The 19,237-nt window shown below is 40.7% G+C and overlaps 1 protein-coding gene and 1 long non-coding RNA gene across 2 annotated transcripts in view; one reads left to right on the forward strand and one right to left on the reverse strand.

Moving 5' to 3' along the window:
- Positions 1 to 4,820: 4,820 nt before the first annotated feature.
- On the reverse strand, positions 4,821 to 15,935 carry SC5D (sterol-C5-desaturase). Its single transcript, XM_049620936.1, has 5 exons — positions 15,838 to 15,935; positions 9,845 to 10,062; positions 8,920 to 9,052; positions 6,651 to 6,751; positions 4,821 to 6,301 (listed from the first exon to the last, which is right to left on the reverse strand). Exons 2-5 carry the CDS (start codon positions 10,052 to 10,054, stop codon positions 5,846 to 5,848), a joined length of 900 nt encoding a protein of 299 aa, XP_049476893.1. The 5' UTR covers positions 10,055 to 10,062; positions 15,838 to 15,935; the 3' UTR covers positions 4,821 to 5,845.
- A 99-nt stretch (positions 15,936 to 16,034) lies between these two features.
- The window catches only part of LOC125915247 (uncharacterized), a 70,412-nt gene continuing 67,209 nt past the window's right edge, over positions 16,035 to 19,237 (forward strand). Inside the window, exon 1 of the long non-coding RNA XR_007455612.1 lies at positions 16,035 to 16,112. This is a non-coding gene — a long non-coding RNA (uncharacterized LOC125915247). The remainder of the gene's footprint in view (positions 16,113 to 19,237) is intronic.

Below are 19,237 nucleotides of genomic sequence, written 5' to 3' on the forward strand. Positions count from 1 at the left end.
GAGAGAAAGAGAACAAGTGGGGGAGGGGCAGAGAGAAAGAGAGACAGGGTCCACGGCATCAGCGCATAGCCTGATGCAGGGCTTGAACTCACGAACCCGTGAGATCATGACTTGAGCTGAGATCAAGAGTGGGACGCTTAACTGACTACACCACCCAGGCACCCTGAAAATGCTCTAGATCTTAACTGGGTGCTGCTTGGATGGTGTACGTATTTGTAAAAGCTCATTGAACCATACAATGAGTACTTTTTACTGTATTTAAATGATACCTCCATTAAATTAATTAAAAGAAAAAAATCTTGATGAAGCACTGGACAAAACTCACCACAGCAAGTGCTCTCAAATATCGGAATGTGCACTAAGTGTCCAGGTTCCTATTTGTTTGGTAGAACATGTCAGGAGGCCACATTTTCATACAAGGAAATGGCTTAGTGTGTAAAATTATAATTTTAAAATAGATAAAATGATATAAGGAGTGGATGAAAGTCTATAGTACAAATATTTTATTTTTTTGAAGTTTATTTATTTATTTATTTATTCTGGTGGCAGGGGGAAGGGCAGAGAGACAGAGACATAGAATTCCAAGTAGGCTCTGTACTGTAAGCTCAGAGCCTGACCCCACGAACGGTGAGATCATGACCTGAGCTGAAACCAAGAGTCAGATGCTTAACTGAGTCACCCAGGTGCCCCAGCAATGCATTTTGAAAATAAAATTATTTAGCAACAAATAATTTAGATATCTTACAATTGTTACAAAGAAAATTTACAGTATATGTGTTAACTTTGGCTTTTCTTAGGATTTTCCTCTGTGCTCCCTATTTCTTGTTCACCCCGTGTCTTTCACCCTCCCATGTTAAGGCCAAAGCACCCAGGGGCGTTTTTTTTCTCCCAGTAGTTGATTTCCATTGAGGGGCTATCCTAGGTGTAATGACAATAATCATTGAACCTAGAAAGCAGAGGCTCACAATTTACATGAATTATAGCCTCTGTTGACATTTAATTGAGTGTTTCTAACCCGTTTAATCTTATTAGGTAGGCAGTATTTTCATCAGTTTGCAGATAGAGAAACCAAGGTCATGCAATTTGCAAGGGGCAGAGCCAGGACTCAAAACTATTTAACTCTAAAGCAATTAGTGTCTGTAATTCCTCTGAGGTGAATTATACTCCAGCTGAAGTTATAGATTGTCCTCCCAGGTTCGTCATTTCTTGGTGTAATCAACCAATAATTTTGAAGATCTTTTTTTTTTTTTGTATCCAGAACACTGTTATGTAGCAACTCCTCACGGACGCATTCAACTCCCTGATCGGTTCTCTTACTACTGATTCCTATATGGTCAGAATCCAGGGTACTGGCAAGTTTTGTTCCTTCATTCTGAGTGAACTTTGAGTGGAAAGAAAAAAAAAAAAAAGGACAGTCCATCCTTGATTAGGACCCATCTGAATCCTCTTTACTTTCCCTTTGGCTCCTCCCAGGCACTCAGCAAAAGTCAGCTAATGAATAAGACCTGAATTGTTGGCTAAAAAGACAGTGCTTAAGAATCTACAGCATTAGGGCGCCTGGGTGGCTCAGTGGGTTAAGCGGCCGACTTCGGCTCAGGTCATGATTTCGCGGTCTGTGAGTTCGAGCCCCGCGTTGGGCTCTGTGCTGACAGCTCAGAGCCTGGAGTCTGTTTCAGGTTCTGTGTCTCCCTCTCTCTGACCCTCCCCTGTTCATGCTCTGTCTCTCTCGGTCTCAAAAATAAACGCCAAAAAAAAAAAAAAAGAATCTACAGCATAAATATTTGCAGCATCTGGTGCAGTGTGTGACCCCTGGTAGGGGTTCCTTAAATGTTTATTGAAGGGAAGGGCATTTCCACCACTTCATTAATTCATTCAGCAAAGTATTTATCAAACCTCAACCATATTTTGGAGGGGGAGACGGGGGCTGTTGGCACAAAGCCTGACACGGGGCTCAAATTCACAGACCGTGAGATCATGACCGGAGCCGAAGTCAGATGTTTGAGCCACCCAGGTGCCCCTAACCTCAACCATGTCTTTCAAGGACACATAGTTTAATACAGTAATGATTCACACCCGGTCTCTACTTTGAAGGATTCCGGGATCTGGAATAAATTGGGTGCACTTAACAATGATACAGGACAGAAAGCAGTAATGGCTGATAGAAGACTGCCAGTCAAGGTTTTTGACACTGAAGAAGTTGGGAAGACAAGGAAAGGAAGTTCTTTATCCCTTAAGTTGGTTTGTTTCTTTGGATAGCTTTTTTCATGCTCTCTTGGCAATCCCATGGCCTTAAACTTTTTCTTCTCTGAATTAATCTCAGATCTTTGTTCTGATTTGTCTTCCTACTTTCCTTCTTCCTCCCAGACATCATCCCTATTTAAATAATCTGCTAGCACTGCAGACCCCATGTATCAAAACCTGAACTCATAATTCTTTGCCAGATCTGTCCCTGACTTTTTTTTTTTTTTAATTTTTTTTTCAACGTTTTTTTATTTATTTTTGGGACAGAGAGAGACAGAGCATGAACGGGGGAGGGGCAGAGAGAGAGGGAGACACAGAATCGGAAACAGGCTCCAGGCTCCGAGCCGTCAGCCCAGAGCCTGACGCGGGGCTCGAACTCACGGACCGCGAGATCGTGACCTGGCTGAAGTCGGACGCTTAACCGACTGCGCCACCCAGGCGCCCCCCTGACTTCTTTTAAGATGGGAAGAGAAAGAAACATGGGACAGAGAAATGAGAAGTAGGAAATTCACAGCACAGAGAGACAGAGAGACAAAGAAACAGAGACAGCAAAGAACAGGGACAGCACCTAATAAAAGTCTCTGGGTTTTTGAAATGTGTTCTTGTACCACCTCCATCCATTTCCCAATTTCTATCATAAAAGTGGAAAATGTTGACTGTCCCTTTCGGCTCTTTAACTACAAAAGGTTTCAAAGTCAAGGGGGAAAACCTTTCACTTGATGTTCCTGTGAGAGGGAATTTAGATCCTCACTTCCACGAATATTGTCTGAATTCCTCTAAAGGAGACTGGCCAATGCAGTAGTAGTGTAGAAAGTAATGGCAGACTACTAAACATCATACTGCTTAATAAGATTAGAATTTTTTTAAAAAGGTGGAAAAAAAGAAAAAAAAAAGATGGGAGAGTACAGACCAGCTTGATTATTACTAACGTTTTTGGGAAGATTTCCTCTCCCTACAAATTCTGTCCTTTCTTTTCTATTAGCGACACAGTAGTAAGAACCTAGAGGAAACTAACACACAGTTAATTAAGGGCATAAAGACATCCAGTGGATGGATAACTTGAAATACTCTGGGGGCTCATTCATCACTTCAATGCCTTTTACTGGGACCCCCGAAAAGAATAAATTATGTGCGCATGGCAAACTGGCTAGCTGTTCCAGAAAGCAGTTGCCCCATCCTTCCAGGCACAATTGGACACATTTTCCAGAATCTCTTTCAGTGTGATTGGCCATACAACTAAGTTCTGTCCAAAGGAACATGGCAAGGGATATGCATGACTTTTAGGCCTGGCCCAGAAACATTTTCCATGGGTACCTTTCCCACTTCCTCTGTGGGCTTCTTCAACAAGCAAGACTGTAAACTAGAGATAGGTAGCCCCAAGATGGAAGGAGCCTGGGTCTCAGAATGACTGGGGAGAGCTGCCCACTGACCAGAAACATCCACACTGGGCTTTACATGAGAGAAATAACCTTGGAAAAGTCATACAACTGCATTCCAATTTCCTCATGTCAAGGACTTGTAATAGTGCCTGATCAGGAGTGAAACTCAATAAACGCTAGCTGTCATCCACAAGAGTCCAAAACTTTTGGGATGCAGCAAAAGCGATCCTAAGAGGGAACTATACAGCGATACAGGCCTACCCTCAGAAGCAAAAAAAAAAATCTCAAATAAACCACCTACCCTTACACGTAAAGAAGCTAGAAAAAGAACAACAAAGTCTAACACCAGCAGAATGAAGGAAATAATAAAGATTAGAGCAGAAATAAATGATATAGAAACTAAAAAAAACAATAGAACAGATCAATGAAACCAGGGGCACGTTCTGAGAAAAAAGTTAGTAAAATTGATAAACGTCTAGCCAGACTTACCCAAAAGAAAAGAGGGAGGACCCAAATCAATAAAATCACAAATGAGAGAAGAGAACTAACAACCAACACCACAGAAATACAAACTATTACAAGAAAATATTATGAAAAACGATATGCCAACAAATTGGACAACCTGGAAGAAACGGGTAAATTCCTAGAGACAGATAAACTACCAAAACTGAAACAGAAATAGAAAACTTGAATATTAGCCGTCATTATCAGAGGAAACAAAGTTTACTTAATTTCCTAATTCTGGGGGGTCCAAGTGGAGCACTGGAGCCAGGGGGGGTTAGTGAACATCACTTGTCTGCATTTGTCAGTTACAAAACACCGGCTGGCACGCTAGTGTGTTTAAGTAGTAGGACGCTGTCAACAGTAACTCAGAAAAAAATACTTTCTTCAGGACACCAAGCATTAAGTTTTATGACGGGTCTCTTGCTAAAACACTCATGTCTAGTAAGAATGTGAATATAAAAAGAATGTGCTACCCCCTTCTTTCTCTCTTGACGGGGAGCATTTGGGAACATTTAAAAGTTTCAACAATCCACATCATGTCTGTGGTTTCAAGTTGACACAAAATTTGTACAAAGAATACTTTGTGCGGTTACAATATTTAACTGATACAGTTTAATAATAGTGATAATCAACTTTTATTGATTTTACATAAATAGCTTATAGAATGCCTTTCCAAATCATGTTTTCCAACATATTTGTTACAACACATAACATTTCTTTACGAAAGTATTTGTTAAATCTTCTTGCACAGAATGTGGGGGAAAGTGAAGGGAGAGGAGAGAAAATAAGATTTCAAAGCTAATCTTCAGTGATAGGCCTAAATTTTTGGCAATTACTTCCTTTCATAGGAAATTACAGGATTGTAACTTTGAAACATATCAAAAGTGCAGTGCATCCTTTTAATTAAAAAAGCAGTAATGTCAAATATATTACTTGGGCATCAAATTTCCCTTTCTAAATATACTCAGGTTCACATAATACTTATTAAACAACGGTTTAAAACAATAACCATCAAAATCTTAAAATAGTCCCAGGTTTGGATTAAATCATGGTAGCATGAATATTTTCTTAAAAATTCTAGTTTATGTTTTCATCAGTAAAATGCAATTATTTGACAATGTCTACAGAGAAGCTTCCTACATGTAGGAAGATGATAATCTTCTTATACCTGCTATTAATTAGGTCATTTACTTGGCTGCTAATGTTTTATCAGGGTTTTTTTTCACACTGATGTGTCCACTTGAACAAACACTATGGGTAGTCATTACCATACCAACGCCGAAGACTTAACCATTCCTGAAATAAGGAACCCTATTCCTATTAGTATTTCTTTGTTATGATGCTTAGTGTTGGTATTATCAAGCATAACATATTTTTCTTAATCAGTATGGGTGGATTAAGGCAGAAGGACATAACCTAGTCCCCTCGATAATTTATTCTCTATCCTTACAAAAACCATTGAGGCTATACAAATTATAGATATGCTGGCTAGAAAGACATAACTTGCCCTTTAGACCAACACTTAGTATTGTAAGCACGAGGTTGAAAATCTTGGTGTTCACAGACAGCATCTTTCCTTGACCTACCATCATGACGAGCAGAACCCACAACGCGGACTTTCAAATACCATTTACTTGCTATGTCTCTTGGTTGTATGTATGTAGATTATTTTTCCTTAACTAAAAATATTTTGTCGTATTCAGTAACAGGGCAAAAATCTACTACTCAGTCTTTGTAAGCTCTCCACTGAATAATTTTTCATTTTTACAACCGTTTTCTGCGTGGCTGTTCCACTTTTCTTCTGTCATCTTCTTCACGTAACTAAGTGGTCCCTTCCCTTCAAAGGAGGAAGGATTTTTGAATGAGCCTCCAATTCTATCCCACAAGGTGAAATACTGTCCATAGTTATAGTCAAAGAACATGTGGTGGTCTGTATGATGGGCTGAGCCATTAATAAATGGCCTTAAAATGTGGGGCACACGGAAATCACCATCATGAATGGAAATCGTCCAGATATTGACCAGGATGTACAAGCCTAAGTAAACCACCTTGTGTAGTGGAAAGATAAAAGGGTATATATGGTAAGGTAGACTCTGAAGGAAGCCATCCACAGGGTGAAAAGCATGACTTGCAAATGGAGTAGGAATCTTCCAGAGATGATGAGGTTTGTGTATGCGCTACAGAAGGAAAGAACACAGTTAATAACCACCGTCACTTTTCAACTGAGCTTTCCATGCCCATGTCATGAGCATGTCATTTCCAACGACCTAACTAAAAAATCTCTATAAATTCAGCAAAATCACTCATGTTATAAAATGCCCTCCTTTACCTGAAACAGTAACATTTTAACATAGCCCCTCCAGACCCATAAAGAACACAAGCAAAATGAACCTGGTATCTGTCATGCTGTGGCTACTTAGGTATTTAGTAAGTTACAGGAAATTCTGGGAAACAGAAAACAGAATTCGTAACCATACACTGCTGAAATGGATGTGGTTTTTCTCTTTCCCCTGAATATCACTCTACCTTATACACAAGTCTATGATGAAGGCCTCTGTGAATCCAGTAGATCAGCATGTCAGTGAAAAAGAGGAAGGACAGTATACTAACGATGAGCCGAAACCAGCCTAGAAGAGACAACGCGATAGATCAGAACCAAGATCCGGCTTCCAGGATCAGAATTTACTTTGTACTTGTCCATCCCAGTGGACCAAATATGATCCTAGACCTAACACTATCAACTGTCTTGGCTAATTCAATACATTATAAATTAATCTTCCTAATCTCTCTGGTATCTGCTCATTTCCTCATTTGCCTCGCATAAAACCTTAAAGTGCCCCCACCTCAAATATTAAACTATGAAGACATTTATGAGACAGAAAAAAACATACGCTTAAGGCATCTTTCTTATTTAAATCTCTGGGCATAAATAACACTGTTTATTTTTCCTTCATCCTTTTTTTTTTTTTTTAATTAATTAATTTATTTTTTAACATTTATTCATTTCTGAGACAGAGAGAGACAGAGCATGAACGGGGCAGGGTCAGAGAGAGAGGGAGACACAGAACCTGAAACAGGCTCCAGGCTCTGAGCAGTCAGCACAGAGCCCGACGCGGGGCTCGAACTCACATACCACGAGATCGTGACCTGAGCCGAAGTCGGACGCTTAATCGACTGAGCCACCCAGGCGCCCCTATTTTTCCTTCATCTTAATCCTCATAAAACATATCTTTACATACTATTTTCCTGCTCAGAACTTCATTTCCCGCTAAATACCTAAAACCTAGCATTTCCTCCACAACCCAACTTTTTCTGATCTTTCCTGCCTGATCCATTCCTGTACTGACCGGGCTGGTTTACTCAATGTCCTCCCAACATCTTGAAAGTCTCACCTCTGAACCTTGACTCATTCTGTCCCATGTACCTAGAATGCACTTTCTCCTTTTATATTTACTCAGAGTCCTATCCACTTTTCAAGGCCTAGTCAATGCATCGCCCTACTGTATAATTCTTGTTCCTTCTTTTAAATATCTAACCTCTTACTTGGACAGCAGCTGTGCGGGTACAAGCGAGCCTGAGGGCCAGTCCCAGATAGACCACTTATTTGCTGAATGACCACTTATTTGCTGAATGGGCAAGTTACTGACACTCTCTGTACATTAATTTACTCACCCATAAGAGGAACGTGATAACAGGACCTATGTCGTAGAACTGATACAGAATAAAATGGATTGATACGTGTGGAAAGCTTAGAAGTAGCTGGTACATATTAACACTCGATAAATGTTAACTGCTATTCTCGCTTTCTAATACTAGACACCAGAAATGTCTCTTCATTAAGTAATTTCAGAATTTCACAAAAATTTAGTCATTGCAGGACTGGCTACAAGAGAAAAAAAGGAATAATCTAAAGGCCTAAAAATTGGGGATCATTTAAATAAACTATGGATATGTACATAATGTGATACTGTAATTCATACACTATATAAGGTCAATATTTACTGAGTGAAAAGATGGCCATATATATATACACTACTAAGAAAAAAAAGCAAAGTCCAAACCAGTATGTGTAGTAGGCTTTCATTTTTGTAGCATAAATGATGAAGTATACATGCATAGAAAACTGGAGGATGTATGTCAAAAGAGGTAGTTTCTAGGTAGCAGGACAATGGATTTAAAATCTGTATTTTCTGATTTTCTATAATTATGTACTATTTGAGCTTTTGAGGGAGTCTGAATTCAATAATGAGAATAGTAAATGAATGCAAAGCTCTATCTCTGATCTATCCATCTTCCCCTAAGCATAATTCCATCCACAAAATTGATAGATTAGGAAATTGATTAATTGATTAATTGATAGATTAAAATTGATAGATTAGGAAATGTGCATTATGTGGCAAGACATGAATGCATAAAAACAAAGCATTAAAAACAATTAAATGGGGAGCCTGGGGGGCTCAGGTGGTTGAGCGTCCAGCTCTTGATTTTGGCTCAGATCATCATCCTGGGGTCATGGGATTGAGCCCACATCGGGCTCTGCGCTGACAGCTCAGAGCCTGGAGCCTGCTTCGGATTCTGTGTCTCCCCCTCTCTCTGCCCCTCCCCTGCTTGCACTCTGTCTCTTTTTCTCAAAATAAATAAACATTAAAAAAAATTTAACCAACATCAAAAATTTTTAACTGAAAAAAAAAAAAAACCCACAAACAATCTGTAATTATTTTAAAAGAAGAAAAAGAGGCAGATTTGGTTCTTGAGAGAAACCACTCTGTGCCTCATGTTCATATTATTTACTTACCACTTGGAAACTCTCCTATGTCATCATATAATTTGCTGTAACCTCTCAACTCTAGCAGGAACAATGCAACAGTGGGAATACTAATCCACGGCAATGACTGCACAGTAAACGTAATCTCTCTATAGACTTGATTCTGAAAACGAAATTTCCAATACTTAAAAACCACAAAGTCTATGTTAAACAAAACCAGCATGAAATTGATGAAATTGTCTTGGAATGGATTTTCCAACCTCTTTTATGTGAAGGAGCTTACTGCTAAGCTGTTTCCGTTAAAATGTTAATACGTGGGAATGCATGTGTAAGAAAGACACTTCTTTTTTAAAAAGCAAATACGCTAAGTACCTTGAATTCTTGATCTTACTCTTTTTCTCACAAAATCCGCATTCTACACATCTATTTATAAAATGAGCCTTTCTTTCATAAATAACTTCCATCCCCAAACCTCTCTTGATTTTTTCTTTTTTTAGTCCTTGGAGGAACTTATAAATATAAATAACTGAAATAGAAAATGATTGTAAATAAATTTACAATCTCCTATCGTGTCAAAAGATATATATACATATATATATATATACACACACACACACACATAGTGAAAACATACTTCAGTTTGTGAAAGTCAAACATTAAAGCAAATACACAAATGTGTGCATTTACTTATTCATCACTGTTAGCAAAGAAATTCTATATATCTAGCAAGACACCAGGCTTATAATTAAAAAAGAAAAAAAAAAGAAGTTGGGTTCATTTATTTGTTTCCATTAAGAGAGGGGATTAGCCCTACCAAAACTATCTAACCCATCTAATGCTGGTTGCAGAAATTCTTCTTAATGGTTATAACCAGTTTAACCTGAAAATCTCACACACAAATACGTATTATTTTTACGGTAAAAACAGTTAAAAAGTAGGTAAGAAAATCACTTACCTTTAAAAACTGTGGATGCTTCATTAATGAATGATCAAAGACAAAATAATAGCTCAGTGTTGCAAAGAAGAAATAAAGGATATAAGCGCCAAGATTTGTTACAATTAGGAGACTAATAGTTTGTCGGAAGATGTCGTCCTCGGGCCATGAGGCTGGGTAGATGTACGGCGTAAAAAAATAATAATCTGCAGCACTGAGTACAAGATCCATCTTAGTCCCTGAAGGATAAGCACGTGCAACAATTATTTACCCATGTTGATATTTTTTAATGCGAAACATTTTTAGAAAAACTATATATGAAGTTCCTGCTTAACGAATGTCCTGAAGTTTGAGGACATTCTCTGCCGGTAAGGTTGTAGGGCAACAGGCACTACCCTACATTGCTATGGCCTTGCAAAGTGATACAGTTCCTGTGCAGAGCAATTTAACAATATGTTGCCACAATATTCCACCACCACTGCAAATGTATTCAGCACTCACGTTTCCATCGGGTATTACCTTAGCCAATTCACCAGGGTTAGGTGTAGCTGTTTCCTGACCGGCAGAGTAATTTTCACCATACTTTCAGATATTTTTCAGTACCCTGCTCCCTAAACTTGATTCCTCTCTTCTTAATACTAACCTTCTTCTTCAGTAGTTCTTCCTGATATATTCCAGCTTGTTTCAAGATCCACGAAGCAATCGGTGGCATTTATTTATGTTCTTGTTGGCACATCCACTTAATCGGAACATTAGGTTAGGATCTTTGTTTTCTGTCCTGGGTGGTGGTTTCCTGGTTTTCGTTAGTTCTCTCTTGGTCCTCACCACCAGTGTAAAACTTTGGCAATCTGTTCTTCTAGTCTTTAAGTCCCATGGTGGTAGTGCCCACACCGTCTTCTTCAGCAGGAGGCCTCACAGACACACGACGCACAAGTTCCTGCCATATATAACTCCATGTTCTGTGCTATTACCAATGACAGGTGCTTCCATTCATTCTGTTATTCATGTGGGCTTCCATTACCTCTTTTTTTTTTAATGTTGCCATATGCAATTAAACCCAAAGTAACAAAAACAGTCCCAGCAAATTGCAAGGGGTGGGGGTACCTGACAGGTCACCAACACAAAATGGGCACCTCAGTCAGTTGGGAGTAAACCCTTGCCACCAAATGAGTTTGAGTGCCCACCTTTAAAAAACAAAAAAACTTCTGGTTTTTCAGGGCTTTTCGGACTTTGAAAGTGTGGCTAAGGGACTATGGACATATGTTTCCTTTGTGTGACTTTGCTGCTGTTTATCTAACTCACGTACAAGGATGTGGATAGATTCTAATCTTAGGCGATTTAAAACAATGCTACAACGATTAACCCTACTTTGTGTAAATTTCTACAAGCAGAAAAGCTAGGACAGAGATGAACTGCATTGGTCACTCTGGTAGACACTGCCCAATTGCTCTGCACAGGAACTGTACCACTTTGCAAGGCCACAGTGCCTATTTCCCTACAACCTTAACAGACAATATCATCAAACTTTAAGATGTTTGCTAATCTGATAGCAACAAAAATGATATCTCGGTGTATATTTACCTTTTTCTTATTATGAGTGAGGTTGAACATGACTCCACATATTTAGAATAATTTATATTTTTTTCTGTGAAGTTATGTCTTTATCCCTTGCCCATTTTCCCACTGAGTTGTCAGTTTCTTAAAATCAAATTCTAGAAGTCCTTATTTATTAAGAGTGTTTAGCTCCTTTTCTGTGATAGGCGTTGCAAACATTTTTTTCTCACTTTGGCATGGAAAGTTTTTTTTTTAAGTTTATTTTTATTTATTTTGAGAGAGATACAGAGAGCAAGCAGGGGAGGGTCAGAGAGAGAGGGAGAGAGAGAATCCCGAGCAGGTTCCGCATTGTTGGCACAGAGCCTGATGCGGGGCTCGAACTCACGAACTGTGAGATCGTGACCTGAGCTGAAATCAAGAGTCGGATGCTTAACTGACCAAGCCACCCCGGTGCTTAGTTTTAGTTAACTAATGCCAAATGCCAGATATTGACATATATCCTTCATCATACACTGTTAATTCATTCAAATAACAATTAAGCATCAAGCTCTACACTAGATAATGAGCCTATAAAGATCGAAAAGATACAGTCAAAATCCATCTTTAAGATAAGGCAATTTTAGAAATAATTACATCAATGCAAGTGCTATAACAAAGGTATACACACATCTGATTCAGGCGTTAAAGGACATTGTCAGAAAGAAAAGTTTAGAGAGAGGCATTTCAAATAAAAGTAACAACTTGCAAAGGCATGGAAAAAAGTCATGCTACATTCGTGACTCAATGGGTGTCACTGGTGGGTGCCAAACAGCGTGACGGGTGAAACAGAGGGGAAAAAAATGTTTGAGGATAAACCTTATAAAAGGAAAGTGGTGTCAGGCTGTGAAGGGCTCTGCTGCCCTGCTAGGGAATCGAACTTTCCCTCATACACGACGGGGAGATACCAAAAGGTCTCTGAGCAGGGAAGAGATTATAATTAGACCCGTGCTTCATAGAAATCATTCCATTAGGAATATGAGTATTGATGAGAAAAATATAGAGCAAGAGCCAGAGCCAGCGATAGACTAATTTGGTTGCTCCTGTGATAGACTGGCCCAGCTCTAAGAACACACATATTCATCAGAGATTCAGCAAGTAAAAAACCCACAGGGCTTGGGATGCCTGGGTGGCTCAGCTGGTTAAGCATCTGACTCTTGATCTCAGCTCAGGTCTTGATCCCAGGGTCATGAGTTCAAGCCCCATGTTGGCCTCAGCACTGGGGGGTGGAGCCTGCTTAAACAAACAAAAAACAAAAAAACCCATAAAACCCACAGGGCGTGACAACCAATTAAATACTGGAATATGAAAGAGGGAGAAATGCAGGATGACTATGAGATTTAAGCTGGCTCATGTGGATGATGATGTCATCATAATCAAAAGAGGGAATTCTGGGAGAGCTGTTATATTTGGTGCCGCAGGGACAAATATATATATTTGGGACACGCAGGGCGTGTAAGGAATGATGGAGTCAGTTTGGGTCTTAAATCTAATTAGCATAGACTAATAAGCTTTAACTCTATGCTTACTCTTAGACATAAAGCAGTAGATTACATGCAAATATGAATCGGAAGTTCAACAGTGAGCTTGTACTGGTTGAAGCTGAAGCCATAAGGAGTAGAGACTGCTAAGGGAAATAATGTAGCAAAGGAAGTACACTAAGTCATACCAGGAAACATAAACATTTAAAAACAACCCAGCAACTAGATATTGTGACACTACTAAAGGTTGGTTAAGAGTTTCCAAACAAGAGTTTACTTGTTACCTATAGAGTCCCATAGCCCTAAGACAATACAGTAAGTACAGTGCAGCCAAAACAAATTCAAACGGTAACCAAAAATCTACTTTAATCAACCTTCAATATCAGACGTGAGTAATAACTTTCACAAGATCTCAGTCCCTAACTTCAGTTTTGCTTTTATCTGAGGACCATGCTAGTTGTGTTCATTTGTACATTCCCTGTGCATAATTGCTGCAACGACAAACCAGTGCCGGAAAGGGAGGCGGTTTAGATACTGTGAAATGAAACCTATTTTAAGTGTTTTTAGAATTTTGGCTTCAATTAATTTTATTTGTTGAATGTAGAAATTAAGTATTCCTAAATACGTTGCCATACTTTCTGACGTCTAACAAAGAAATCTTTCGAAATCAGTAACAATATAATCTCAAAATTGCAATTCAACTTGGAAGTTTACATTGAAACCCACATCTATAAAATGAGATAATGTATCTTCATTATAGAATTGTTCTTAAGGTTTAAGGACTAAGTTTCCAGTCTCTTGGCACTATCTGACACAGAGAAGTTATTCAAGAAACAGGAGCTATTATTACTGCTGTTACGGGAGCCAAAGCTGAGTCAAAATTACTTTAACCTAAGGGAGAAAGAGGTCATTTGGTTTTTCTTTGAAAAATAACTGATAATATCTAGTATCAATATTTACTGTACACTAGGCACTGTAAATACTAGCTCATTTAACCCTTTCAAGAAACCCCATGAGTTAGGTACTGGTATTATCTTATGGATCAAGAAGCTGGGCACAGGAAATACTAGTAATCTGCTTGGGACCATCAAGTAACAAATGCTGGAGCTGGAACTCAAACACATGCAGTCTGGCTGCAAAGTCCAAGTTCTATTTTTTTTCTTTTCTTTTTTTTTTTTTTTAACGTTTAGTTGTTTAGAGAGAAAGAGCAAGCAGGAGTAGGGGAGGAGCAGAGAGAATCCCAAGCAGGCTCCACAATGGCAGTGCAGAACCTGATACAGGGCTCAAACCCACGAACTGTGAGATCATGATCTGAGCCCAAGTCAAGAGTTGGACGCTCAACTGACTGGGCCACCCAGGCACCCCACAAAGTCAAACTTCTTAAACTTGCACCAAGTTCCACTGCCTCTTCATCACTATCTCAACTCTTCAGCTCCTTAATGTTTACAATTCTCAGTGACTACAAATTCACATAATTTTGCATATGATTTTAAGGGGTTTATACCCCACTGAAGTCAGGGTCTTCACAGACCCTAAGTTAACTACCCATGACTGAAACAAAGCTGGTACTATTTTACATTTACAGAAACAAAGAAACTTTATAAAAATAAAACACAGTTTTTAATAAAACACAATTAGGCTTAGAATATCTGAGTCTACTCTTACTTTTGCTTTATTTTAAAAGTATAGACAGTAACGGCTAACATTTGTTGAGAATCAGGTATTATTTAAAAACATTTTTTCTGTATCACTTGGCTTAATTATCACAATCCTAGGAGGTAGATAATTCTGTAACCTTCACTTTAGAGAAAGGGAAACTGAGGGCAGGAGTGTTTAAATAACTTAAGCAACAAGTAACAACTGGGATGTATAGTCTAGAGTCTGTTCTCCCAGCTTCTACATTATATTATCTCTCAAGTTATACGCATACGGATGCGGCATTCTGAGTATTCCATGCTAATTACATTACATAATGAATGGGAAAGCATTCTGTAAGTGATCAAGGACCATGTACTTATTATTTTTTAGATGCTTATCATTAGAAACCTAAATACACACGCACGCACCAACGGTGATATAAAGACAGGTAACCTGCTGGAAGGTTTTGGTTAAAAAATATCTGCCTACCGCAAGCTTTCCAGTTTGGGAACTTTACGTACTGACATTTGGAACTTTATCTATCTACACCACCTCCAAATGTATTCTGCTATAACACTGGGATGCCAAGAGACAGGATTTCTTCCTTTTGCGACGCTAACTCGATACATTATTTCCCTTCCCTTTTAGTCTTTACAAACCGCGGACTGTTGTCCCTCCATCCTAATTACGCTGCAGTAACTGGGGTTTGCACTGCAATTGTCAGGAGGTCACAGCCTAATTTCTTTGCCCCTTTAAAAAACAAAAAAGGGAAAAATCCCTCCAAAACATAGGGAAGTCTGTCTCAAAGCAAAGCATTAGCGTTCACTGGACAGACTTCCCTGGGATAAGCGATCCGCAGTAGCCAACTTGTCGTTTTCCTCACGTCCCTCGCCGTGTGTGTTGCTTTCATGTGCGGGCCTCCTCGGCGCCCCGAAACGTCCTCGGATCGGGCTACAGCCCCCAGACACCGCAGGTCTCCGGTCGCCCCTCTCCCCATCCCCGCCAGGGAGCGCCAGCGAGCGCCCCCTGCGCCCGCACTCGACGCATCACGGCCTGCGCACGCTGTCAGGATGCCCGGCTGCCTGCCAATCCCTGCCGTGGGTCACCGCTGGAGCCCCGGCGCCCGCCCGGAGCCTGACACCCCGCAGCCGGTAGTGAAAGAAAGAGTCTGGCGCGCTCCCAACTTCCCCACCTGGGACCCATCCTGCGGATTTCTCTCCCTCCACTTCCCTTCCTCTCCTCGCCCAACCCTCTCCGGAGGTATTCCGCCGCCGCCGCCGCCGCCTTCCCTGGGGACATCCCTACCTTCCAAGTTCCACCGCCGCCGACGTCGCAGGTTGCCTTGGGCTAAAGTGAGCCCAGCGGCCTTCAGCCAGCCGGCCGGGCAGGGAGGGGCGTAGCCAGACCACGCTCCTAGCGGCTGGAGCCGCCAGCCAATCAGGGGCCGGCGGCATAAGCTGATATGACGGCAGATCGCGCGACTTGGCTGCGCGCGGCGCTTGGCGGTCACGTGGGCGCCGCGCACTCGGCCCTGCCCCCTTCGTCCTCCCAGTGGAAGAGAGGGCGGGACCCTGGTTCAGGTACCGTAGCGGCGGCGGGTGGAGTTTCAGGTTTTGTTTTTGTCTTTTTTTCACTGTCACTGACGTGTGTAGCTCAGATCCTGCCCGAATCAGGTTTCCTGTATTAATGGAAACATCCCTAAAACCGATGCTGTACGTTGAGGGAAATAGATATTTCCTTTGAGGTGAATGTCGGGTCGGGGAGGGGGGGGGAGGCGGTGCATTTTTCGACCCAGGTGAAGGAGGCTCGATTATCCGTAAGAGGATTGCTGATATTTCTTAGCCGGGAGCCTGCCCTTTTATATAGCATTGAATGGCGGGAGTTTGGCTGAACCAGTTTAGGTAGGTGTTTTAACTGACACGAAGCTTTTCATAGAACCGATAAAGCAAATCTGTGCAGACTGAACGGGAATATGTGTGGCTTCCTAGAGCTTTGCTGTTGTCTGGGAGTGTGTCGGGGTTTTTGTTTGTTGGATTGACTTTTTTTTTAATTTTTTTTTTTTTTTTTTGCGAAGTTTGCTTTTCTAGACGTAAATTGCGGTGGTCACCCTTGTAAATTTCCTGCGAGCCTCAGTGTAGTGCTTCCCACAGTCCAACCAGCAGTGTCAGCATCATCACGGAGTTTCTTGGAAATACAAATGTGGGGGAAATACAAATTTCAGACTTACTGGATCAGAATCTCCCCCGGGGCGGGGGGAGGGCGGGCAGGAATCTGTCTTTTAATAAACCGTAAGTGAGTCTAATGTTTGGTAGAGAACCACTGCTCTAATGAGTTTGACCAATCAGAAGAAAATCTGGCCTTCAGTTTTGCTCCCTCCAGGGGGATACATAGAAAAAAAAAAAAAATGCTGGAAAGTAGGAGATGACAAAGTTTGGGAAATCATTTCTGTTTCCTTATAGGACCGTCAGAAGTGCAACAATGTAAGGGGAGAAATTATTAAACTCCGATCATAAACACCTGTTATGTGACTACTGCTTTCAATATCTGTGGCTTGTCTCCTATTTTCTTTTTTTAATTAGCTGTAACAGTATATTAGTTGCAGGTGTGCAACATAATGCCTTGATAACAGTATGATAACATAATGGTTTGTGCAATTGCCTGCTACTTTTGTTTTGTTTTGTTTTTTTAGTTTATTTATTAAGAGAGAGTGGGGCAGGGGCAGAGAGGGGCACAGAGGATCCAAAGCAGGCTCTGCGCTGACAGCAGAGACCCGGATGTGGGGCTCCAACTCACACACCTGGGGATCATGACCTGAGCCCAAGGCAAATGCTTAACCAACCAATTGAGCCACCTGGGCGCCCCGCCTCCTACTTTCTAAATCGCATACCTTCCCCTTTGTTTCTTTTGTTATTGTTCTCATTTCATCTTTTAATTTTTGAAATTAAGATTTTTTTGGTTTTGTTTCTGGAGAACATAAACATGCAGCTTGTTAACCTTAAAAATATACAGCTAGTTATTTTGCCAGCAAACAAAAAAAGGGGGGGTTTGTTTGAGAATAGCAGAGAATTACACTTGGGGACAAGCAAGCAATGGGAAAATCACAGGCAAATCCACAGAGCAAAAGAAAGGATTGCCAGTTTATAGAGGAAAAGGGGAACGTGGGACGGCTTTTATAAATTGGAAGTCCATCGGAATGCACTGGGAGTTGGAAGCATGGTGGTTTTCATTGGCTGAGCTGTTGCCCGGGCAGAGGAAAACCTTTCTCCTACTCGGGTAGTCAAGTAATAGCAAAAGTAAATGGACTTGCAAGGTAGGCTCTTGCTGTTGTGTCCGCAATGGACTAGGAGTGCTAGGGTGTGTAAGCACCGGCTGCTGACCTCTCAGCTTCATTTTAGTGAGATTTCCTTGTATTGATACAGATTTAAAAGGCATCGACCTAGCACAAAGTTTCCAAATTTGCAGCTGCTGTAGGCGCCTTGTGTGGTTTGTTTAGTCCAGTGTATTTTTCTCCTTCACTTAAGTAATTTCACATTAAAAAAAAAAAAAAATGACAGACTATCGTGAAAGACTGGGAAATCTGATATTGAAATTATAAACAAATGTCAAAAATAATATCCTGAATAGTTTGAATTTTTTCATTGAATATGTACTGGATAGTAAAACAGACAGTCATAAGTGCTACGAAGAAAACAAAAGGGTGAAAGGATCAAAATTGATGAGGGCTATTCCTTTAGACAGCATGGTCAGAGTCTCTCTGTGTGGGGAACATTTGACCACAGCAGAGTTAGGGGGCCCCATTTAGTTGGAAGATTCTGAACGGAGATTCAGAGTCTGAAAGGCTTTTTTTTTTTTTTAAGTTATTTTGAGAGAGAGAGAGAGAGAGAGCATGCAAGTGGGGTGGGGCAGAGAGAGAGGAGAGCTAGAGAATCCGAAGCAGGCTCCACATTGTCAGTGCAGAGCCTCGTGCAGGGCTTGAACTCATGAACTGTGAGATCATGACTTGATCTGAGATCAGAGGTAGAATGCTTAACCGACTGAGCCACCCAGGCTCCCCTAGGGTCTGAATGCTTTTGGTGAACAGTTAGGGTCACCGGCTCTCAAACATCTATTTGTATGCATTTAGTTTAAAAAAAGAAAAATTTTTTTTGAGAGAGACAGAGCGAGCAAGGGAGGAGGAGAGAGAGAATCCCAAGCAGGCTCCACACTGTTAGCACGGAGCCCTCACGAACCATGAGATCATGACCTGAGCTGAAACCAAGAGTTGGATGCTTAACCAACTGAGCCACCCAGGTGCCCCTGTATGTATTTAGTTTTTAGAGGAAAAGGAATATTCAAGAAAAAGGTAGATGCACAAGTGTCCAAAATCAGATATAGGAAGAGAAGATGTTTAGGCCTCAGCTTGGTGCCATGGATTAGGTTTTAACTTTTAGTATAGTACTTAATATTTTAGAGATCAGAGCTCTCTCTGAAAAGTAGATGAAATCTATGGTCTCTGTTCCCCTAAAAGTACACATTGTATATAGTAGAAGCTCTTCCTAAACACTGTCCACTTAACGTTTTTAATATTCTTTCTGAAATATGCAGCTGATCCCTGGGGAGTGTTATGCCCAGAATTCGTGATCCCCAAAGACCACTAGGGAGCCGAGTCCGATGCAAAAGCAAAAGAGCCTTTATTCGAGCTAGCTCGAGCTCAATCCCCTACCGG

This window comes from Panthera uncia, chromosome D1, assembly GCF_023721935.1.
Source record: "Panthera uncia isolate 11264 chromosome D1, Puncia_PCG_1.0, whole genome shotgun sequence".
NCBI lineage: Eukaryota > Metazoa > Chordata > Mammalia > Carnivora > Felidae > Panthera > Panthera uncia.